A 24184-nucleotide genomic window follows, 5' to 3' on the forward strand; every position below is an offset into this window, starting at 1 on the left:
GAGACAGGAATCCATCAAAATCCTTGAGGAAAACACAGGCAATAACCTCTTTGACCTCAGCTGCAGCAACTTCTTCCTGGAAACACTGCCAAAGGCAAGGGAAGCAAGGGCAAAACTGAACTCTTGGGACTTCAAGATCAAAAGTTTTTGCACAGCAAAGGAAACAGTCAACAAAACCAAAAGACAACTAACAGAATGGGAGAAGATATTTGCAAATGACATATCAGATAAAGGGCTAGTATCCAAAATCTATAAAGAATTTATCAAACTCAACACCCAAAAAACAAATAATCCAATCCAGAAATGGGCAGAAGATATGAACAGACATTTCTGCAAAGAAGACATCCAAATGGTCAACAGACACATGAAAAAGTGCTCAACATCACTTGGCATCAGAGAAATATAAATCAAAACCACAATGAGATACCACCTCATACCACTCAAAATGGCTAAAACTAACAAGTCAGGAAACAACAGATGTTGGCGAGGATGTGGAGAAAGGGGAACCCTCCTACACTACTGGTGGGAATGCAAGCTGGTTCAGCCATTCTGGAAAACAGTATGCAGGTTCCTCAGAAAGTTGAAAATAGAGCTACCCTATGACCCAGCCCTACTGGGTATTTACCCTAATGATACAAACGTAGTGATCCGAAGGGGCATGGGCACCCAAATGTTTATAGCAGCAATGTCCACAATAGCCAAACTATGGAAATAACCTAGATGTCCATCAACAAATGAATGGATATAGAAGATGTGGCATATATGTGTGTGTGTTATATTACTTGGAATACTATGCAGCCATCAAAAGAAATGACATCTTTCCATTTGCAATGTGGATAGAACTAGAGGGTATTATGCTAAGTGAAGTAAGTCAATCAGAGAATGACAATTATTATATGATCTCTCTGATATTAGGAATTGGAGAGGCAAGGTGGGGGTCATGGGTGTTGTAGGGGTAGAGAGGGAAAAAATGAAACAAGATGGGATCAGGAAGAAGACAAACTATATGAGACTCTTAGTCTCATGAAACAAACTGAGGGTTGTGGGGGGTGGTGAGGAAGGGATAGGGTGGCTGGGTTATGGACACTAGGGAGGGTAATTGCTATGGTGAATGCTGTGAATTGTGTAAGCCTGATGATTCACAGACCTGTACCCTGGGGTAAATAATACATTATATGTTAATAAAAATTATTTTTTAAAAACTCAGAAACTGGTTTGGCACAAGGGGAAAAGTTACTTGGAAATATGTTTCTTAAAACTTATGGAATCATATTTTGCATAATCCAAAATTCTACTGAGTTCACTATTTGTAGGGCTACTGACAAAGCATTTTTTTAAGATGGAAGAGTAATTTAAACTTTTCATTAAAAGCCTTTTCAATCTCAAAAAGAGAGAGAGAGAGGGAAATCTTGCCATTTTTGACAACAGGGATGAATGCAGAGGATATTATAAGTGAAATATGCCAGTCACAGGAGGATAAACACTACAAGATTCTACTTAGATGAGGTATCTAAAATTGTCAACTGCATAGAAGCAGAAAATGTAAGGATGTGTGCCAGAGGCTGAGAGGATGAGGAAATGGGGAACTGTCATTCAACTGATATAAAATTTCAGTTATACAAGATGAGCAAGTTCTAGAGATCTGCTATACAACAGAGTATTTATGGTTAACAACACTATATTGCATATTTTAAAATACATTAAGAGGACAGATGTCATGTTAAGCGTTTTTACCACCAAATACACACACACATACACACACACACACACACACACACACACAAAAGAAAGAACATTAGGAAATATTTGGAGGTGATGGATATATTTAGTCCTTTGATTGTAGTGACAGTATGACAGTATCACGGGTATATGCATATGTCTAATCACACTGAGATGTATATATTACAGGCATGAGATTTTCTGCATCTCAATTATACCTCAATAAAGCTTAGATATAGATGTAGTAAGACATAGATATACATACAAAGGGTTTTTTTTAATTTTTATTTTTTATTTCTTTTCAGTGTTCCAAAATTCATTGTTTATGCACCCCACCCAGTGCTCCATGCAATACATGCAGATTTTTACATTTATGTTTACAAGGGAGGTTGACCTGTAGGCTTTGTTTGTTTACTACTTTTATTAGGTTCACTGTAAAATTATGCTTGCTTTATACAGTGAATTAGGAAGCTTTCCATCTATAATTATTGCATGATCATCCTCTTCCCCTTAAGAGATTTAAATAAATTTCCTATTCAAGCATCTGTTTTAACACTTTTTTCACTTCCTTCCTTTGTTATTCAACTATTCTACCATTAAAATTCATCACATAAAATTTCCTAGAAAATCATCCATTTCAACACATCTAAGTTAATATATACTATATTTTCCACCATCTTTTAACTTTTTGGAATATATGAATATTTCTCTTTTATTTCTAATGCTATCACATGTGTTTTTTCACTCTGTTTCACTTGAATAACTTCTCAAATGTCTTTCTCCCGCTCTTATTCTTTGAAAAACCTTCTGCTTTGTCTTTATCAATATCTTTCCAGGTGTATCTTGTTGTTGTCCTTCTAATATATTGTGAGTTGGATGCTTAATTCATGTATTTTTATTCTATGTTAATGATTTGGTATTTAAGGCTATATATTTTCCTCTTAGTGTAGCTTTGACCAAAACCACAAATTCCAATTGATGGTATTATCATTGTCCTTATTTCCTAATGGCCCCTCAGTATTGCTTTGATTTCCTCTTTGAATTAGAAGTTATTTCAGAGGGCGCCTGGGTGGCTCAGTGGGTTAAGCCGCTGCCTTCGGCTCAGGTCATGATCTCAGGGTCCTGGGATCGAGTCCCACATCGGGCTCTCTGCTCAGCAGGGAGCCTGCTTCCTTCTCTCTCTCTCTCTGCCTGCCTCTCAGTGTACTTGTAATTTCTCTCTGTCAAATAAATAAATAAAATCTTTAAAAAAAAAAAAAGAAGAAGTTATTTCAGAGAGGTTTTAATAATTTTCTTAAATTACAATAATTAAGATTTTCAATGATGCTTTTTGTTCCTTTTGTAAGATAGAGTTACCGAGAATTGTTAGATTCTCTCTTTCTAGCCAATATATGTTTTATGAGTACTTCATGGGCTCTGATATAATCTCTCATTTTAAGAAACATCTCAATTTAAGAAACAATTTTATTATTTGAAACCACCTCAAGCCATGGAATCTTTGCCTACAAAATCTGCCAAATACCAAAAAAGATGTCTTAAAGTTTTCTAGTACAACCGTGGATCTTTCTACTTCTTCTACTCCTGATAATTTGCTTACCATATTTCACCCGAATGTCACTTGGCATGTTAGCATCCATGACTAGTTCAGTCTATGAGACTGTGAGCCCAGTGAAGACAAGGAATCCTATCTGCCTTGCTTAACATTGAATCACCAGCTCTGGCTCAGTATTTATTGACTAAATCTAAGAAAAGAATTTACAAGTGACGGAGCATCATTCATCATTCATGATGAATAGTATACATCATTCATCCAAAAAAAAGTTAGTTACTGCTGTAACTAACATTTTTGGCTTCAATTCTATTTTGTCTGATGCCAGTATTCTGTCCCCACATTTTCTTACTTCATTTTGCATGATCTTGTTTATCTTATTTTAGCCTTTTTTTCCCCCCTTGGCTTTTTTGTTTCCGTTCCTGTCCTATCCTTGATCTCTAAAATCTATTTTATTTGTGATTGTATTCAGTAAGCCCTGATCCAGTTTAGAATTCAAGTACTAAGTGGTTTTAAGTGCTTCAAAAGTAATCTTTAACTTCTATGTTTAACTCCTGCATTTTCCTAATTTTTTTTAAAGGAATGAAGTTTTTTTTTTTGTTCTGTTTTTTAAGATTATTTATTTATTTATTTGACAGAGAGAGATCACAAGTAGGCAGAGAGGCAGGCAGAGAGAGAGAGAGAGGAGGAAGCAGGCTCCCTGCCAAGCAGAGAGCCCGATGCAGGACTCGATCCCAGGACCCTGAGATCATGACCTGAGCCGAAGGCAGCGGCTTAACCCACTGAGCCACCCAGGCGCCCTTAATTTTTAAAGAGGGAAGGGAAATTGTGTCTCTGGGTTCTCCTTTTTAACACACTGTAGTTAGCACATTTTTCTTCTTTTCCTCTAGACCCCATAAGATTGTTTCTTCCCCAAATGCTCCTTAGACCACTGCTACATGAACTGAGATTTTCTATTTGGATTATTAATTTTTGCATTACATATATATTTGAAAATATCACTTATCTTCAAGTTATTTTTTAACATTTGAATTAAGTTTTTCAAACATGGTCTCAATTATTTAGACTAGCATTTGTTAAATCATAAATTATACCTTGAAGTTTGTGCTGCCCTTCCTAGGCGAAGAGCTCGGCCTTCTTCCTCCCGCGCAGACAATCCTTGGCCATGGGCCATTCTGGGTCCTAGGAGAAAGATAGAATTCCCCCAGGTAGTTCCAGTTCCCCACTCAGGTCAAAAGTTTCCAGAGCCAAAAAGGCAGCCTTCTGAGAAAGCTGGCATGTGGGATTGCTAAGGGCAGAGTACACAGAAGCTGGTAAAAAGAGAGGAGGGTTCTGGATAGGACACCAGTGGTGTCAGTTACATCACCACCAGCACAAGCAGTAGGCATCCCCAGGTGCTCCCTCCTGGCTAGGCAGAAAGAAGCAGCTGCACCTGCGGTTAGCAAAAGCTGGGCCTACCCTCCTCACCCGCTGCCTGTGCCCATCCTCTCCTCATGCGGCACGTGAGGGCATGGAAGAGGGCACACTTTGTCCTTGCCGGACTTTGCATCTATTTGTATTTGGGCGGAAGTTTCCACTAATGGGTTATCACACCACCTGCAACACAGAGGAAAGCAGGGCTGTTCTAAAATCCACACGCATAAAGTGAGGGTGTCTGATGCAGAACATGCGCACGGGCTGAGCGCGGAGTTTACCACTTTATTAAAATTGTGATTGTTCACGTAAAGACTCAACCAGGTCACATATTAATAATTATCACTGACAATCTTTAACATCAGCCGAAGCCCACGAGTGAAGCAATATTACATCTCCCGGTCTCATTTATCTCACTGCTTATGGCCCCTCTGTGGTCAGCGCGCTGCGAGCTTGGCGGACATTTAATTATGAGCACATCATAAATGTAGCTGACAAGGCAGAGGCTGCCCGGGGATGCTCCTGGCAAGGGGGTCACTGTGCAAAGTACGGACTTGATGCACCTGACGACAGGGCCAAGCAAAGACCACTTGTCTACGCTATCCCTTTGCAACTGCCCACCCCTGGCAATGGGCAAGGGGCCCCCAGGGGTGGCGCTCGGTGCACCCGGTCCTCGTGGGTCCCTCTAACTTTAAGGTGTGCTGGCCACCTTGTCTTATAAACCTAAAGCCCGTGTGTTCTCTCCTGTCCGCTCAGCCCCGAGAGTCCCTTGGCTGACTAACCTCTGCCGTCAGTCTCCGACCATTTACCAACCCCTATCGGGGGTTGGCACCTTCTTTTATGAATTATTTTATGAATTTCTTCTCTTAGTGAATTTCCTTGGGGGTGAGCCTCCAGCCCACAGTGCCAGGGTCTAGGAAGCCCACCCTAGCCCACCCTAGCCCACCCAACAGACCCCAGCGTCTCCCACTCAAAGCCCTCAGCTCTGATGGGGACAAAGGGCCCTAAAGGTGCCAGGAGCACCCCACCACCCGCCCCCACGTGGGCAGTAAGCAGACTTGCACTGAATCAGAGGAGAACCCTGTGCAGAGCAGGCTTTGCATTTCCTTCCAATTAGCTGCTGTTCCGATGGGGTGGCCACCACGTGCCCTCATTAGGCCACACCTCCCTGCTCAGGCCCAGGCCCGGGGGATGCAGGAGGTGGCCAAGGGTCTGCTGCATCCCAGCCACCACCCTTGCAGGGGCCCGGGGTCCCATCGCTCCGCCGCCGCAGCAGGTTCACACAGAGAAGACAAAGCGTATAATCAGGGGCGCCGCAATGAAGGAGCTCTGAGGAGAAAGCTGAAAAGTAGCTATCATGTTGGCAGATAAATTCTACACACAATTATTCATTCCTAGCCTCTTGACATGTAGATTAATGAGTTTGATAACCCAGGCTTCTAAGAAGTAGATTCTACTGTGTTCGCCGGCTTTCTCCCCCTCTACCTACAAACAGCACACGGGTCTATGGAGGAAAAACAAATCGATACATTTGCAGTAGCCGTCACTGCTTTTTGTGATTGGAGCCCTACGTCAAAAATATGATGTGTCTTCTCCAAACTGCCTCTCTCCTTCCCAGGCTGGGAGAAGTTGGGGGGTGGCCCAGCAGACACTGGAGCGGACCGCGGGCCTCAAACCTTGGCCTCCGCCAGCATCCTGGGCCTTCCGTGGTGGGCAGGGTGTGAAGCATTTCCAAGTTCGATGACCCCAAGGGCAAGAGCCTTTCTCTGAAACAGCAGGGATCTGCAGGCCATCCTTTGGGTTGGAGTGGTTCTAGACAAGGCCCTGTCCGTCCCCACGTGGCACCAGGACACCCAGGCCAAGAAAGTGTCCTGGGGGAGAAAATACACACAGGGGGCAAGGGGCGGATTTCACTGAAGATCAGTGAACAACACTGCACTCTGGGATTTATTCCCTTGGATGAGTCCAGATCCTGGCAAACAGGAACGAGATTCACTGGGCGCGTTTATCATCATGACTTGATTTTTATGCCATAATTGTCTTCCCCTACCCCCATCCAGCAGTGGGTAAGAGTTTGGAAATATATTTTGAATACTGAAGAGTGAATTTCCTTGGTGTCCTCATGACCCACTTGGCAGAAGCCTCTAAGATCCTAACGCATTGAATTTCCTCTTCAACAGGGTTGGATGTTCTAAAAATAACAAGATTTTTTTTGCGACAAGTTCAAAGAATATGGGCGGAAACAAATAACAAAGGTAATGTTTCTCCTGGCCCACGGCAATCATGGTTGAAAAGCTCTGTGCATCCCACGGGACTTTCTCCCACATCCCAGCCTCTGCAGAGCCGGCTTCTCTGGGGTTGAGGCCAGTGTGTGAGAGGAGGAGAGTAGAGAGGAAGGGCATCCCCTGGCAAGCCCCTGGGATCACAAACCTGAACAGAGTTCAGCCTGGGCACTGGGTGGGCAGAGTCAGTGTCTGGGATCTTTGTGGATCCTGGGGGAGACATTAGCACAGGTGTTCGACATGGCACCTTCTTGTATTCTACAGGGATGAATAAAGCAAAAATTCTAGGGATGAATAAAGCAAAAATTCACCCAGCCCAGAAAACTCCAATGAGATTTTTGATGAGCAATGTGGACGACTGGCTTAAGCATTTGTGGACGGGTAACCCACTTTCTGTCTGCTTCCAAACAGATACCTGTAAGCTACACAAAAAAGGTCAAGTCTCCCTATTCAAGTAGACTTGAGCAGAATCAAGGTATCTCAAGTGCATGGTCTCAGTGACAGTATGGCCAAGTTTAGCAAATAAAAATTCAGGATGCCTGGTGAAATTTCAATTTCACATAAACAAATAAGTTTTTAGCATAAATATGTCCCCCAATATGTATAACATGTATTTTTAAAGTACTGTTAGGAAACACTAAAATAATATACTACAGGGAAAAATTTAATATGAGCGTATTGCATATGTGTTTGAAACAGAAAATGATTAGTTATCTGAAATTCAGGTTTTGGTTTTGGTTTTGGTTTTTAGTTTTCTGAAATTCAAATTGAACTGAACATCCTGGATTTCATCTGGCAATCCCTTTAGGGGTGTTTCTGTGAAAGTGCTCTGGACAGGACCAGGGTGTGACCAGAGAGCAAAGAGCAAAAGAGCAGAACTCCAAACTCAGGACCACCACACACACAGGTGGTGCTCCCCCCGCTCCTCCATCCAGGCTCTCCTCACACTCTGCCTTCCCCTGAGCCCAGAGCCCAAATCACCAGAGTAAATGAGAAACCACCACATCTAGATTCTGCAGTGGTGCCTATGAGACCTGAAACTGGGCGTCAATCTCAGGCTGGATACCAAGGCAGGACCATGAAAAGATTAGGACCCCCCCCCCGCCAGAGTTCTCCTTGACAAATCCCTTCGTGCTCCCAAAATGTGGAGCCTCAGCAACCCCCCACGACCTGGCTGTGGCTTTTTCTAGACGACGGTGCAAGTTCGGAAGTCCTCCTCTCCCACCTGGCCTGGCAGCCATCCCAGAACAGAAAAACATAATGCACTTGGGGAGGAGGGGGGAGCCAGCCCTGCTTTCTTTTTCAAATCAATTACGGCCAGACTGACTCATCTTCTCTCATAGACCAGAAAGTCTCACATCTTGTTGCTTCTTAATCATATGGAAACCTAAATATAGACATGTCTGCAGAAGGACAAGCCTGAGGAAACCAGTGTCCTCGTTCTCCCCAGGGAAAGCTTGGTTCTCACTCTTTTCTTCTGAATTGCTGGTGCTAGGCTGCCAGCAAGATTCGGTGCAGGACGGGGTCCTCCCTCGGCAGCAATCCTGTTCCAGTGGACCGGGCGGGGACCCTTCAGAGTCATGGCGTAACGCAACCTGGCTCCGTGTCAGCGGCTTCACCTGGGTCCTGCACACACCCCTCGCTCCCCTCTGAACACATCTCCAGCTTCCAGCCACCATGATAGTGGCGTAGTGACAGGGCCACAAGGCATCTTGGCCGCATCACACAGAGCACCTTTGCCAAAGAGCTTGTTCCCTCCCATCTGCCCTTGAGTATCAGCCCAGCACCAGAGAGTCCCAAGGAGATTCTTACAGCAAAGTCCTGCTGAGCACTCAGCACACCCATGCACCCCCCACCCCGGCACCCAGGAAGACAGTGGGACCCATGCAGCAACAGGCTTTCCCACATTTTCTGCATCTGAGTGCTCCTTCCCTACATTCAATGCTGGGAAATAGCTCCAAAGATGCCTTTTTCTCGGAAACTGCTCAATACCATTCAGGAAGGGTCTTTGGGCCCCAGGGCTCTGAAGGCTGGGGGAAAGCAGCAAACTGTGTTGAAGAGAACACAGATGTGGATGAGACAAGCATCCATACAGTCTGGCAGATGTTAGCGTGTCCACGGAAAAAGGTTTTAGAAGAGATCAAAGTCACACAAGACTAGCCACTAAATGCCTTTCCAAAGCACAATGACAAATTAAGCCGTGAGAATAATGCGACCAGGGAGAGAAGCCAATAGCCCTGCAGTCCCCAGAGCAAGGTGAGTGGGGGCAAATGCAGGACTGCACCCCCCAGGGACCGCGTGACCCTGTGCAGCAGGCAACCTGAGCAACAGGACAGGGATACCCCTCCTCCGCCTCCATGGCCTGCCCAGAACACATCCCTCGACTACAGGCCCACACCTGGCAGCTCACAGTCCTCCACACAGCCCACAGTCTGATTTGATTTGCAGAGTAGTTTGAAAATATTTGAAATCATTGCCAATGTTTAAAAATCAGGAAATTTCACAGGAAAAATCCAGATTTCTGGTTTCCCTTAAAAAAAATCAGAAGATTCAAAAGAAGAAAAAAATCAGGAGATTCTATGATCATGGGGCTGTGTTCATCCAGCTGTCAGGAACCAAGGAACAGCCACCCACTTAGACAGGCACACACTTGCCAGCTGTCTGTGGTCCCCAAGCTCGCTAGAGTGAGATGCCTGCTCTGTGGGACAAGGGAGGCCCTGCCCTTGGTCCCCAAGACCACAGCAGGAACACAGAAAACTTCTCCCCTCCCCAGTGGTTCCCCCCTTCCCACCCATCAGAAGAACCATCATTCGAAGCCATAATGACAGGTTTGCTCCCTTTAGATCCCCCGTGACCTGAGATTTACCACCTACAACCATCCTAGCAGCATCAATTAATAAGACAAACAACTCCAGAGTCTTGGAAACCATCTAGAAAATAAATGAAGTGAAAGAACCACTTTAGACAAAACTGGAACAAAGTCACACCCAAGGTCCAAGATAACAGTGAAGGTAAGAGTTACATACCCATTTCACAGACTGTGTAAACTGATGTCACAGGCCCATCTCCCCCTGACTGTTTTTCTTAACTTTCAGGATAATTGGCCCACCAATGGGGGTGGAGAGGAGGGAAGTTTCATCACTGGGTTAAGTGTCAAAGGGGGAAAAAAGTTCTGATTGGTTGATTCAGGAATTGGGATTCTGGGCAGAGCTTTACAAAAGGATAATGTATCTTTAAGCCTAGGTGCCCTTCAGGGAATGTATTGGATAAATGTCTTCTGAAAAGCCTGTAAATATTCCATTGCCTCACTGTCATTACTACCATGAAATGATAATGAAGCATGAAAGAAATATAATTCCATATTCAGATGACAGCATTAGCCTCCATAAGCAAACTGAAATATTTATTAGTAAAATGTTCAGTATCTACGCCTGTAATCTAAAAAAAGGACAAAAATGTTTTATAATAAAAAAGAGATTGAATGCAGAGGTAAAATCTGGTTGGCTGATTTTATTGCTTATTATTAAATCCTGGCAAAACAATTATTTTTTTCTTTTCATTAGTAAGACACCCAAATTAAAACTATGCCCTCCGGCTGCAAGGTTTACAGTAGTGATTAAAAACAAGGGATTGTGATGCATGGGGCTTTTGACAATGGCATAATCAAATTCATTCATATTGTTCAATCTTTCACTGACAAATATTTTTACAGTGAAATATACCAAACAAAGAATCACATACAACAACTATCAATACAGAGAAATTAGGAAACCTTGTTATTATTTAAAGAGCGAAGTGATACAATGTTGCTATAATCTTGAATACAAACATTATAGTGTAGTTAATTAGGGTAATTATTGCCTAAATTGTGCTTAATTGTCTTATAGTGAATAGGATGTGTGAATGAAGCTTTTTGAGCCTTTTACAATACAAAAGTGCCGCCAAACTATTTAGTTATAATTTAGTAAGTTTTGATAGTATTTCCTATAGGTCGGGAAATACATCTGAATACACGCTAAGAGATAAACACCAGCCATAGGCCTTGACCTCTGTTTCACCTTACTGAAAAAGAGGCATAAGAGAATCATTTAGTACACCAGTGTTGCAGCGCACTCCCGGACACAGAGCACATTCCTTTAAGGAAAAGGGAGAGAGAGGGAAAAAAAAAAAAAAAAAACAGGTCTTTGAAGTGAATGAAAAATTAGAAATTCAAGTGACCACGATCAATTCTGAAACACTGCACAAAATTAATTACAGTTTTGCATCAGAAGCAAGAATGTAGTTTTCAGACAGTCGGTGTCATTTATCTCGAGCTACACAATATACAAGGCGATTAAAAAGCCAAATCTGTCCCCACCTCCCAAGTCTGAGGCCTCTCAGAGGCTGTGAAGTACAAATGATTAAGTCCAAATTATGCAAGGGATTGTGCGGACGCTCCAGCCTGAATGGAGTGTGTGGCAAGTCACAGAAGCTGGAGAAGGACAGGTTTGCGGCTCTTTATCAAAATCCAGTCTGGTCACCACTGACGGAATCCAGATAAATTGCACAGAGATCTGACAGTGGCTGCAGAAAGCTAGCTCTGCAAAATCCAAATCTCTCATTTCTATGTGTTTTTAATTGCTTGCCTTAAATTTGCATTTTTATACAATTGGTTTAAAGGATTTATTCTATTCTATAGGCCACTCTGACCAAATTGCTTCCCATTTCACATGGAGTTGCAGAACCATCTTGGGAGGAGCGGCGGGGATGGGGGAGAGATTTGACTTTTGAAACGCCTTTAACAAGAAAGCTCAATGTCCAAAGGAGTTCCACAGCCCTCTCTGGCCCTCGAGACTAGCCCGAGAGGCCATCAGAGCCCAGGTGGCCCACAGATGCCCAGACCCTTTGTCCCCAGAAGAAGCTCAACAAGCAAATACCCCAGAAGGAAACCCAGCCGCACCATCCCTCCTTCCCGGGACCCACACTCATTAGCCCCCCTTTGGAAAAGGCAGGACGTGCATGTGTTCAAAATACATCTTATTCTGTTGTCAAAACTAAGTCAGTATTAGAAAGGCTGACAGATTTTTCCCGACTCCAAGAAACCACACGTGGTGTGTCACACACACACACACACACACAACACACACACACACACACACGCGCGCGCGCACACGCACACACACGCACAAGCTGGGTGCCTGCTTCATTTAACCCTGCATTCGTAACCAACTTATTAACACCAGAGATTGCCAAGTGAGAAACTGTCATTTTAAGATTTGCAAATTGAGCCTCACCTAATGAACTCTTAGATTCTGAGCAATTGCCTTGAGGTGCTAGTGAAACCCCAAACTGCCCTCAACCAGCTATGCCTTACTAAGCTGTACCTGACTTCAGCCGGGTCCTCACCACCTGTCCCTGCTGAATCCCCCCATCCTTATCCTTGAAGATCTCTTAAACACATCTGGAGATGTTGGGTCACAGCAGCTTCTCTTCACCCCACTCTCATCTGAGCAAGTCTGTTTATCCCCATGGTCTCGTGAGCAAATAACTGCTGGGCCCATGAAGGTCACAGAAAGAGAAAGACTGTTTAGGAAGAAACTATCTCCTGCTCCCTCTTTGGGGAAAGACATGGAAACAGATAGTCCTTCACCTCCTGTGCGAAACCCACAATGCGAGCACAGTATAGACAGCGTCTGACTCTGTTCCCCCATTTCAGGGACACTAGGGGGCAGTGGGAACTGTGGCTAACTTTAAACACCTAATCCCTTTGAAGGGGGGCAGCTGTAGCCCTGTTCGAGTCGACAGTCCTGCAAAGAAAAACTGCTCCACATGGCCAGATAGTCTGAATTTTTTATGAAAGCTGGAAATCTGGACGTTTTCCGACAATTTCTTCATTTTTTTTTAAACGTTGGTTCCCTTTTTTAAAGTAAACAAAAGAACTACTCTGCTGGCTAAATAAAAAAATACTCCGGTGGCCAAATCCAGCCCAGGGCTCCCAGCTTGTGGCTTCAGGCCCACACCCAGGATGGATATAAGCATTATCATTGCTGAACGTTATAAAGGAGACATGTTAGACCACCCCCTCCCCCAAACCCCTGGTCAAAAGGACACTGGAAAAGCAGAGCCTGAATTCCTCCCACCCCTTGCACTAGTCATTCCCCAAGAGCACAACAGAGTGACCAAGAACACTCATGACCTAGGAGGTCCTGTGGGTTTTGGCCCAGCTCAGGGTCCATTCCCACATTGCATTCAGGTTCTAGAACCAACCTTGGTTCACTTTCCTTTTTTTCCTAATCAGTGGGCTTATGGAGAAGTTAGATATATGCCTAAAAACCTGTGAGTCCAAGATGTGCACTCAAGTGTGCAGGCCCTGACCACCCCTAGCTTCGGGGTGGGCCGGACTCTAGTGTGTGTAAGGCCAGCTTCCATGCCTCTGCTCCTGCCGGCTGTGCTGTACTCCCTCTCTAGACAGACTTGCCCACCACTCCAAGCAGCTCAATGGCATGTATTAGAGAGAGAAAGATGTGCTCAGCAACTGTGGGGTACCCTCAAGCTGCTTCCTGCTGGTGCCCATCAGTAACCCTTTACAGAGTGAGGAGGGAGGGAAGGTGTTGGGCTGGGTTCCCAGCCCAATGTCTCCCAAAGCAACTGATAACTCACTGCTGATTGCTAGAAACACTCAGCTCCCACCCCCTGGCTTCTCCTGTCCTAGCTCTCCTGACCCTCTGAGAGCTACGGCAGCAATCACAGGAACTCAGGGGTCTCTGCAGAGCACCTTGTTCACACCCTGAATCAGTTATGCTCCACCTTGGGCTAAGCAAACAAGCAGAACCCAAACCACACAGTTGCCCTGGTACCTTGGGCGAGTCATAGGAGCTCAGAGCTTCTAGAAAAGCTGGTGCATCTAGAAAGATAGTTTATTCCATCTGCCTTACAGGTGCTGGAATAATTAAATCTGCTGTTCATAAATGTCAAAGAACCGAATGAATATTCAGGATGAGTCCTTGCTCTTTTTAGGCTTATGCGACCGTTTAGACAGTGAGCAAACACTGGGGTCAGCCTCGAGCCACAGACCTCCCACCTCAGGATAGCCATGCAAGGCCCTTTTGAACTGTTACCTGGTTGGTCCAAGTCAGATAAGCATCTGACTCTTGGTTCCAGCTCAGGTCGTGATCTCAGGGTCCTAAGATCAAGCCCTGCATTGGGCTCAGCACTTGGCATGGAATCTGCTTAATATACAAATGTAGTGATCCCAAGGGCCACATGCACCTGAATGTTTATAGCAGCAATGTCCACAATAGCCCAACTATGGAAAGAACCTAGATTTCCATCAACAGATGAATAGATAAGGATGTGGTATATATACACAATGGAATACTATGCAGCCATCAAAAGAAATGAAATCTTGCCATCTGCAATGATATGGATGGAAATAGAGGGTATTATGCTAAGCCAAATAAGTCAATCAGAGAAAAACAATTATCATATGATCTCCCTGATATGAGGAATTTGAGAGGCAGAGTGAGGCAGCTGGGTGGTAGGGAAGAAAAAATGAACCAAGATGGGACTAGGAGGGAGGCAAACCATAAGAGACTCTTAATCTCAAAAAACAAACTGAGGGTTGCTGGGAGTAGGGACAGGGTGGTTGCGTTATGGACACTGGGGAGGGTATGTGCTATTGTGAGTGCTGAGAAGTGTATAAGCCTGACGATTCACAGAACTGTACCCCTGGGGCAAATAATACATTATATGTTAATAAAAATAGTTTTTATAAAAAGATGGTCTCGGGGCACCTGGGTGGCTCAGTGGGTTAAGCCTCTGCCTTCGGCTCAGGTCATGGTCTCAGGGTCCTGGGATCGAGCCCCGCATCAGGCTCTCTGCTCAGCAGGGAGCCTGCTTCCTCCTCTCTCTCTGTCTGCCTCTCTGCCTACTTGTGATCTCTGTCTGTCAAATAAATAAATAAATCTTTAAAAAAAAAAAGATGGTCTCTCCCTCTGCCCATCTTAAATAAAGAAATACAATCTCTTCTTTTTAGAAAATGAAATCAATAAAAAGTAAAATAATCATAGTAATTTTTAAAAAAGAAAGAAACTCCCTCTGTAAGAGTTTCAAGATGCATTTAGTAGGCTCTGGTTGGGGAAAGGGGGAACATAAGAAAATTAGAGCATCTGGTTCCTACCCTCAGGAGCTTGTAATCTATGCGGTGCAGGGATGGTGGTGGGATACAGGCTGTGAGGCCCAGGCACCTGCAAGTCCAGGTTCACAGGCAAGGGCTGCAGTCCTGACTGCCCCTGCCTGGGAAATCAATTCCCAAAGGCTCCTCCCAGAACCAAAAATAGGGAGCCATTACTTTTGATGCTTCTGTCATTTGAATCTCGTGAAAATAAACACTCACCTTCATCCAGGTGGGGAGAGGCCCAGGGAGGGGCCCCTTTCATCTGCACATCCCCAGGTGACTGTGAGGGGAAGGAATCTCCGTTGGTTCACTGTGCCAAGCCACCTGGGTTGTTGTGCCAACAAAATGAGATGGCATTTGAGAAAGGGCCTTATAAGTGATCAGTATTATGAACTATTCTGGTTTTGTCGTCATCCAAGGGATTATATTCTATAAGCTCAAAGTACTAAAGAGAAAACAGAAGGGTTGGCTTTGGGAATCTATGAATCAGAGAGCTCAGGGTTTAACAACTTAAGAAAGCATTTTTTATGATATCACAAGTTTGAGTGAGTTCAGGCAATATTTATCTACAACATTTTTTTCACTCTGCATCATGATTTAAGCTGCAAGAATTCACTCTGTGAAATTAACAGAATGTCTGTCTTGCCGTGGATTACACAAAATTGGAACCAATTGACATCCACGTTAATACCTCCAAACCACCCCTCCTGACAGGCCAGGATGCTGTGAATTCAGTTGAATAAGCAAATTCTCTTCCAGGCAGGAAAAGACAACCCTTCCCTGCATACCCCGTTCACCCTCTCAAGCAATACCCCTTGTAGAGTCAGAATCAGAGTGTGGACTTACAATGAGGAAATGGAGGATCAGAGAGGTGGAGTGACTTACAGAAAATCTCACAGCAAGTTAGTGACCAATGTGAGATGAGAATGCCAATCTAGGGCTCGCTCTCTGGTCCCCTGAGTGGAAGAGCCCTGAATATCTCCGTGTTCACAGGGGCTTTGCTAGACCTCGGAGAAGGGAAAGGTCTGCCATCCTCAGACATGAGGGCGCTACCTGCCTGACTGGAACTCCTGAGCTCCCTCTGAGCTCCCCCATGTGGCTGGGTGTGCTGGAGGAACCACACTCAGAAGCATGCAAAGGCATCTGCAGGGTTAGAAGGGGAAACTCAAGCAGAATGTTCTCAAGGCCTTCAGAAAACATGGGGGGAACAAATCTCAAATTACAGGAAAACTTGCTTGAACATAGCTGTTTAGAGGGTGTATGCGTGGTCATCTCTGAAAAATTCCAGAAGAAAGAATACCCCATCTCAATTACAGAGAGATGCTCAGAGATAAAGTTCACAGGGTATTTTTATCGGTCCTGTCCTTGGCAATGTACCTTAGAGAGACTCAAAATGACAATGCAAATAGGATGATTTTCATTTCAAATTAGCTATTGGATCCCTCACAATCCAAAGCTTAGTCTTCTAGGAGAACATGTGTTGCCAGAAGCAATGCATCACATTGTTAAATAAGAGCCAAATAAGTTTCATTAGAAAAGAGAAAGATCCAGGGGTCATAGTGGGCCACTACTGATGACTAGTAGGGATCGTGAGGCAAAGTGGAAAGAAACTCAACCCTAGAGTCCAAGGCCCTACTGTGCAACCAACCTTGGACAGTCCTTTCTTTAGGTTTCCATTTTTTTAAACCCTAAATGGAAGTTAAATAATATCCCTTCCATCTTCCTCTCAAGGTTGGTTTGGGTGCTCAAAAGATAGAACACAGGTGACAGTATTTGGAAAGCCTGAGGCAGCACACATGCATCAGGGTTTCCTGCTGACATGCTGTTCTTCAGGACTAGCAAAATTATAGAGTTAATCCCTCTTAATGTGGTTTTGACACTTATTTTAAGAAGAAACTTAAGAATATTTGCAATGTGGAATTTTCCCTGTGTTCTTCCTTTTACCCTTTAAAATAGGAACTATGTGAGTAACTGTGGTTTCAATCATAATAATAGCTATCATTAAAATCACAGAGCTCACTCCCAGCCCACACATGGAGAGAGTCAGCTTCTGCAGGTCAGCATAAATTGTAGGGTCAGATTGAGGCCCAGCCTTGGCAGAAGTAGAGAAAGGAGAGGGTCTGTGCGCACTGTCCGGTCTGTCACCCTCTCAGGCACTGCAAGATGGGAGCCCACAGGGCAAAAAGAGAGGTGCCCCTGCTGATGGCCGGACAGCCCCAGACATTCAGGTGAGGCCAACCCAGACCATCCATTGCCTGGAGCCCTCCAGCTCTCTACACGTGTGTGTGAGCAAGCCTAGCAGAAACCATGAGGCTGGCAAAGGCAGTAGAATTGCCTAGCAACCCCCAGAATAGTGGTTTCTTTAAGGCACAGGTTTGAGGGTGTTTGTTACACAGCAGTGCCTGAGACATCAGTCAAACAACCTCATCCTGCAGGTGAAGAGATGGGCCCAGAAAACCTCCCTGCTCTCCCCTGTGCAACCTCAGCCTCTCTGACCCATTCCCCTTGAAGACTCTAGAGTGACAGCTCCAAATGCAATGTCACCATGTCTCTGGCTCCCCAGGATCCTGCATGGATCCTCGGCACCCCAGAACTGCCCACACTCTTCCTCACCTGGCAGCCCTGGACCCAACCTTCCACCGCTGCCTTTCCAGATGAATTCCGTAGCAGGAGTCCTCAGCCCACTGTCAGTGGCTCTCCAAGGACAAAGCCTCCTCAAGCCTGGTGCTAAAGGGAGCAAAGCTCCTGGAGAGATGAAGGCAGCTGTCCCCATGCTGCCTCAGACTGGGATGTTGGCCCTCGATGCACCCTCCCACCCCCACCTCCACTGCCACTGCTTCCTGTACTGTCACTCGGCATCTGCTCTGTCACTGGAGTTCTGTCCCCAGAGATCGGGGCCTCTTCCTCACCTTAGGACACCCCACACAGCCAGGCGTTGGGTCTCGGATTCCAGGGGCACAGGTGAGAGTTTGCTGTGGCTGCTGGTGGTGATACTTACTAGCCCTAGAAGTGTCACACAAGGAGGATTGGAAAGGCATGACAAAATTGAAAGCACCAAGTTCAAGTCATACCCCTTTTGCTTTCCACCCTGTGATCAAGGGGCAGGATGCCTACCAGTTCAGACTCCCAGTTTCCTTGTTTACAAAACGGAGCTAAGGAATCTTGCCTGATCCACGGGGATACTGTGAGAGCTGTAAGTAACTGCAGGTTCGTCTAGACCATAGCTAGCTGGACAGGCTGATGGTTTAGCATGCTCACTACAACCACCACTATGTAACAGCAAGGCCCACCCTCTACATCCAGCCCAGAGCTAACACGCCCTGCCCACCAAGGGCAATTTGCACTGGGCATACCCATGTACACCCACTCCCGCCTCTCCCCACAGGGAAAGGCCATCCAGCATCGCTGGTGAGGGGAGGCCACTATGTCTCTCCGCTTCTTTGATTTGATTTCAGAAATCTGCAGGAGATGGCCCCCAGAATGGAGGTGGATTCTCTTCCCCACCACATTTTGGAAAGGCACCCTCCTCCCGCACCCCGACCCAAAGCAGGGACTCTGGGGTAATCAAAGGTTTAACCACACATTGACCCATTTCACAGATCTAAGCAATCCTCAAAACCACATCTCTAGTCATGGGGAACATGCATCATAAACCTTTAAAAAGGAAGGCCTATCCTAGACTCAGCCTGCCAAGCCTGATGGCACAGATGACAGCAGTCCCTAGGAAGTGGGGGTTCAAGATCCTTGAACCCCCAGCCCTGCCTGCACTGTGTGTGCAGCCCCGGCTCCCAAGCTTCACTCCCTAAACCTTCCACCACGTGCTTGGTGGCATCACAGGGACTGTGAGGCGCTGCCTTGGAAAAATGGAAATGCAATTGTCCGGCCAATAAAAAGCATTCCTGTATGTAATCCCTGTAATAGATTTTTAAATTCTCAGTGCTGACACACTGTTATGTGTTCACGGTTATTATCTGTCCACTTCCAAACCTTAAGAGGTTAGATTGTTTAAAGATTTGTTAGCTATGAACTGCTTAAAGAAGGCAAAGTATAAACTCCTGGCTAATTGAAAAATAGCATTTTATCAGATTCTCCTCTGATATTATATTGTAATGGTCGTACTTAGAGCACTCTCAATACTTCAATAAGTGGGGAAATTAAAAAAATAACATCTTCAGGGCTTTGCAGAAAATGTGGCTGTTACCAATTTATACTGCTTTTTTAACCATTATTTCCGTATATTTCCCACAATGCCTCGGATCCGAAGCAAACAGAAACTGAGTGATTACCCCAAAGTGTGCTAGATGAACTGGAAAAAGTCTATTCAAACAAAGCTCATTAGTTCTGATACCTCCAGGGCTATGACAAATTAAGCGCTGGTGAGTGTGCTTGCAGACAAAAGGAGGATGGCAAAAACTAGGGCTTAGCTAGGCACTGTGTCAATAAATTCCCCTGAAAAAGGTAAAAATTACAATTGGAGCTAAAATGGAATCCCTTTAAGGAGCATGTACAAAATAGATCATCCCTTCTTTCTTAAGTACATCTGTGAGCCCGCCTGTGATGAATTACCGCAGCCGGGAAGTGGCCACTCCAGAGGGCTTGCCTGGCCAGGTGCACCTCTCAGCCGCTGGCTGCTCCACGGCTTCGCCCTCACACTGCCAGCGCCCAGACTTGGCCCCGCCCCGAGGAGGGCAGGAAAGCTGGGCCAGACTCCATGAGCAGAGTGTGCACACTTTCAAAGCTGCAGAGCTGGGATGGGCTTGCCCCCTGGTCTCCAGGCCAGCAGCCCCTGGGTCCTGAAGGGTTCCACAACCTTAAGGTAACCTTGCATTCCCAACCAAAAGAGAAGCGTGCAGTATTACCTGGCTGACGAATCCATTTACATGGAGAACCTTAGAAAATCCTGAAAAGTAGTTGTATTCATAATGAATCTGGCACAAAAAGGCTTTGGTAATTATTTATCGAATGAATGAACATATGAGGGTAGGGCTATCTGATGAGGGAGTAAGACTGGGTCTGGGTGCTATCCTTGGGTTTTCTGGAGGATGTGGTGGCCCCATACGCCCAGCTGGCAAAGGGTACTTCACCGTGCATTCTGACCTCATTGGCAGAATTTCTGCACCACAGAGAATCACAGCCTGACACTAATTCCCAAACCAACAACTTGGGGAAAACCTCAGAGAGCACCTAGTCCCCAGGCCAAGAATTACAAATCTGACCCACAGAGTTTTTGCCCCATACAGTGCTGTTCTTCCTTTTTATTTGAAACACTTGCCACTTAAAAATTTGGAGATTTCTCACAAACGTTCAAATTCCCAGATTCTCCAGGCCCAACTGGGCCAACTGGGCCCATAATGCCATGTGGTATAGAAGGCCAGTATAGGACTGCAGGTGCCCCATTTAGCAAGGATGCTCATGTCAGTTTGCCGGCCCCTCCCAGCACACCGCACCCAAGTATTTCACCAACCTGGCATCTATGTGCACAGCCTCTGGTCTAGTCAATAGCAGACTTGGCAAAAATATGGCCCAGGCCCCCAGAGTGTCCCATGGCAATGCCAGGGTTAGACACCAAGCCTCAAGGTTCTCAGTGTCACACTCCCTGGAAGCATCTACTACCCTATCCCCAGGAAAGTGAATTCTTCCCCCCTTTGTTTTGACTTCTATGCTTTGTTCATTTTTCTCTCAATGTCCCAGCCAGCCACCCATTTAGACAGGCAGGGACCAACTTTTGAGCCGCATTCTCTCATGCAATCATCTGTGTGTGGTCCTGCCACTAACCCTGGATGCTGAGCCACTAAGAGCAAGGCAAGCGCAGAGACACCTCTGTCTACAGTGTCTGGTGCATGGTACATCCTCAGCAAAATCCCTATGTCCCTTTCATCACACAGCGTCAAGGCATCCTTCAGGTTCTAGGTCCCAAATCTTGATGCATGCATGTAGTAACGAAGCCCAAGACCACCATGAACCCCAGCCTCTTCCAGCACTTGACTCTCCACTCCAAGTCCCTTTTCTCATATAAACCCCCACACTGAGGGTTAGCTTAGGCCCACTGAGGCTACCAGGGGAAACATCTGTGGACCCCAGAAGGTTCATCCACCCAGGAAGGCAGGTAAATTACTTCCTTCCTTGTGATCCCCCTGCTTTGTGTACATGTTCCTTACATCTCCAGACCCAAAGACATGGAGGGGCAGTTCTTCTCGAGCTGACACAAGATCTTACCTGCACGTGAACTTGTGGTTGCCCCTTGTAACTCTGCCTTAGCACGATGTGGCTGTGGCATGGAGGCAGGTGCTCATGGGGGCCACGCGGGAAGCACAGAGCAGGACGGGTGGGCACCCGTGATTGTGAGACTGCAGCACCGTGAAATGACTCTGTGCTCCATACCACCGTCCCCTGGGCAGACAGTTCGATGCAAAGCCTCTCCTGTTAAAAACAAGAGCACAGTGGAGTCAGATTGTTTACTTTTGTCTCTCAAAAGCTGAAAAACAGGTGGGGAGAAAGTAGGAATCCTGTGCCATCCAGGTGTTCCCATCACCTCATCAAAACTGGTCTAAGGAAGAGGAAAAGTCAGAGGGGACAACAGGGTGGGGCCCACGGCCTGCGTGGGTGTCTGAGCAGGACCCATGTTCCTGCCTAACCTGGTCTTCGTGTGCTCCAGTGCCCTGTAGAGCTCGCTGCTGCACCAACCACAAAGGACAGGACAGAGATGGGCATGTGGGGCTGAGGCGGGAAGGTCCCCTTCAGCCCCGTCCAGTTCCCAGAGGCTCAGGGCAACACAGAAAGACACCACCGTTTCCCACGCCCCTGGGAAGAAGGTGCAGTTCTCTGGGAGAGAAAGCACCACACAGAGCTGGAGCTCCTGGCTGCAGGGCAAGGTGCCCATAGGTGCTGGCAATACTGAAGGATGTGGGGCCGGTCCCATGCCCACCTGCTCACCACCACTCCATCCCGGGGACAAGGGGATGGGCCATCCCAGACACAACTGGGCAGTTCCAAATTAACTGATTTCCCGGAACTGATCAGACTAGCACAATGTTTCCAGAAACATAATGCCACAGTAACTCCCCCACCCACCTGCTACATCTGATTTGGTGGGCCAAGAACTCATGACCACCACCCACCAGTTCATCCACATCCACTCTCTTGCCATCCCAGAGTCTGTTGAAAAGTGTCTCTCCCAGGAGGAAGAGCCTGCTGCTGCCCAGTGACTGCATGGCCAGCAGGGTGCCAGGACCAGAGGGTGTCTTGATGGCAGCAGCAGGACCCTCGAGTGAAGTTTTGCAGCTCATCGATAGCTGAGGCAGAAAGACGCACCAGGCAGGGCTTTGGCAAGTGGCCGGGCTGGTAGCCTGGGTGATGGGGCTTGTTGGGGGGGGGGGGTACTCTGCAGCCCACTGTGGAATCCCAGTATCTCTTCCTCCCTGGGGCGTGCGGCCCCAGCCTCTGACTCTTTGGCGCCGTTCCCAAAGTGTCCCCCTCCTGCCTCAGCCCCACATGCCCATCTCTGTCCTGTCCTTTGTGGTTGGTGCAGCAGCGAGCTCTACAGGGCATTGGAGCACACGAAGACCACCAGGTAAGGCAGGAACATGGGTCCTGTCGACTTGTGCTCTGTTGAGGGCAGCTCTGTGGGGCTCCCTGAGAGCTGCTCCATGCCACAGGGAGGAGAAGGCACATGAGCCACTCACTAGGGCCCTCCCTATCCTTTTCTCCCTACTTCCAAGGCTCCACTCACCCCTACATCCTCTCAACGTATCTTCCCTTTGAATTTGTGTGGTCCCCTCTTCACTCTGCTCCTCCCCACCTCCTTGACAATCCCTTCTGGGTCCTCCAAAATGGAAGAATTCGCGGAAATTCTGACCACAGCTTTCCTGGCTTTCATGCCTCTCCCCGTTGGCCTTAGGGTCCACACCTCCATGGGAGTGACCACCATGTATCCAACTCCCAGCCTCTCTCCTGAGCCAGCCTCTCACTCCCACCTGCTGGACATGCACTCAGGCTCGTGTAGTGCCAGTGTCTCTCATCTCCATCTGTGAACAACCTATGTCTGAAACGGTGCCCTCACTCCCCACTGGAACCCTAAAGCCAGGTGAGACAGGAGAAGAAGAACCCGCACCCTCCAGTGGCATCAGCCTTCCCTGCACACCTTACCAGGGCATTTTCACAACCTTTCCTTAACTTCTGCAGCATATTCTCACCATTTCTACATAGTACTCTTTTGTAAGGTTTGCTCAGAAAGAAAAGACACCCCTCCTGGCCCACCACATCCTACTCATTTCTCCCTCTTCACCGATCTGCTTAAATGCTGCTTGCTCAGGGAAGCCTGCCCTGACCACCAAGACAGGTGAGTCTCCCTGCAATCTGTTCTCTTTCTTCAAAATATTTATCATGATTCCAATCGATAAATGAGCTGTGCAATAATTAATCTAATGGGCCCCTTCCCCCTGCTAGACTCCAGACTTCACAGCAGCAGTGATGACAAGTACCTTGTCTGCATGGTACCTGTAAACCATAGGCATTCAATAAGTGCTTGAAAGAGAGAGAGACAGGCATATTTATTCACTCAAGCATTTATTTTGAATACATGTGAAAACTGGCCACAAGCAAACTGGGATTTTTATTACGTATCCTCATTTTTCTTGTACCAAGACCACCTACTCAGGCATCTAGTAAGCTAGACATACAGGGCCCACATTTTCTAGAAAGACAGCCCTGCCTTTCTTCAAGGAATGCAGTTAAGCCCTCCCCTTGACAATCCCTACTCCCAAAGTAGAGACCACCAGGGGCCAAACTTCCTAATCCAATGTGAACTCTGGTCCTCAAAGCCCAGCACAGCACCCCTGAGCTTCAAAATACCTGGGGGGTCCAGACATACAGCAACGCTGCCCTGGTACACATCACTGGCCCCAGTGTGGCCAGGACGGAACACCTATCTCTTCAGAAGCTGTCTCCTTCTTGTGATGGGCTCCATCTCATCACCACCCATCCACATGACAGTATCCTGCAGATGTAGAGAGTTTTTCATTGCACGAATAACAGATGCTCATCCTGGAGAATTGTGCACAAATGGAG

The 24184-nt window shown here is 46.4% G+C and overlaps 1 protein-coding gene across 1 annotated transcript in view; it reads right to left on the minus strand.

Moving 5' to 3' along the window:
* The window catches only part of LOC309853271 (uncharacterized protein), a gene marked incomplete at its 5' end in the record, with an annotated part of 168954 nt that overhangs the window by 41979 nt on the left and 102791 nt on the right, over nt 1-24184 (minus strand). The window contains one exon of the mRNA XM_082711112.1: nt 21335-21538. Coding sequence (XP_082567238.1) covers nt 21335-21538 — 204 coding nt within the window. The remainder of the gene's footprint in view (nt 1-21334; nt 21539-24184) is intronic.

Source organism: Mustela nivalis (genome assembly GCF_964662115.1).
Source record: "Mustela nivalis genome assembly, chromosome: 18".
NCBI classification, from domain to species: domain Eukaryota; kingdom Metazoa; phylum Chordata; class Mammalia; order Carnivora; family Mustelidae; genus Mustela; species Mustela nivalis.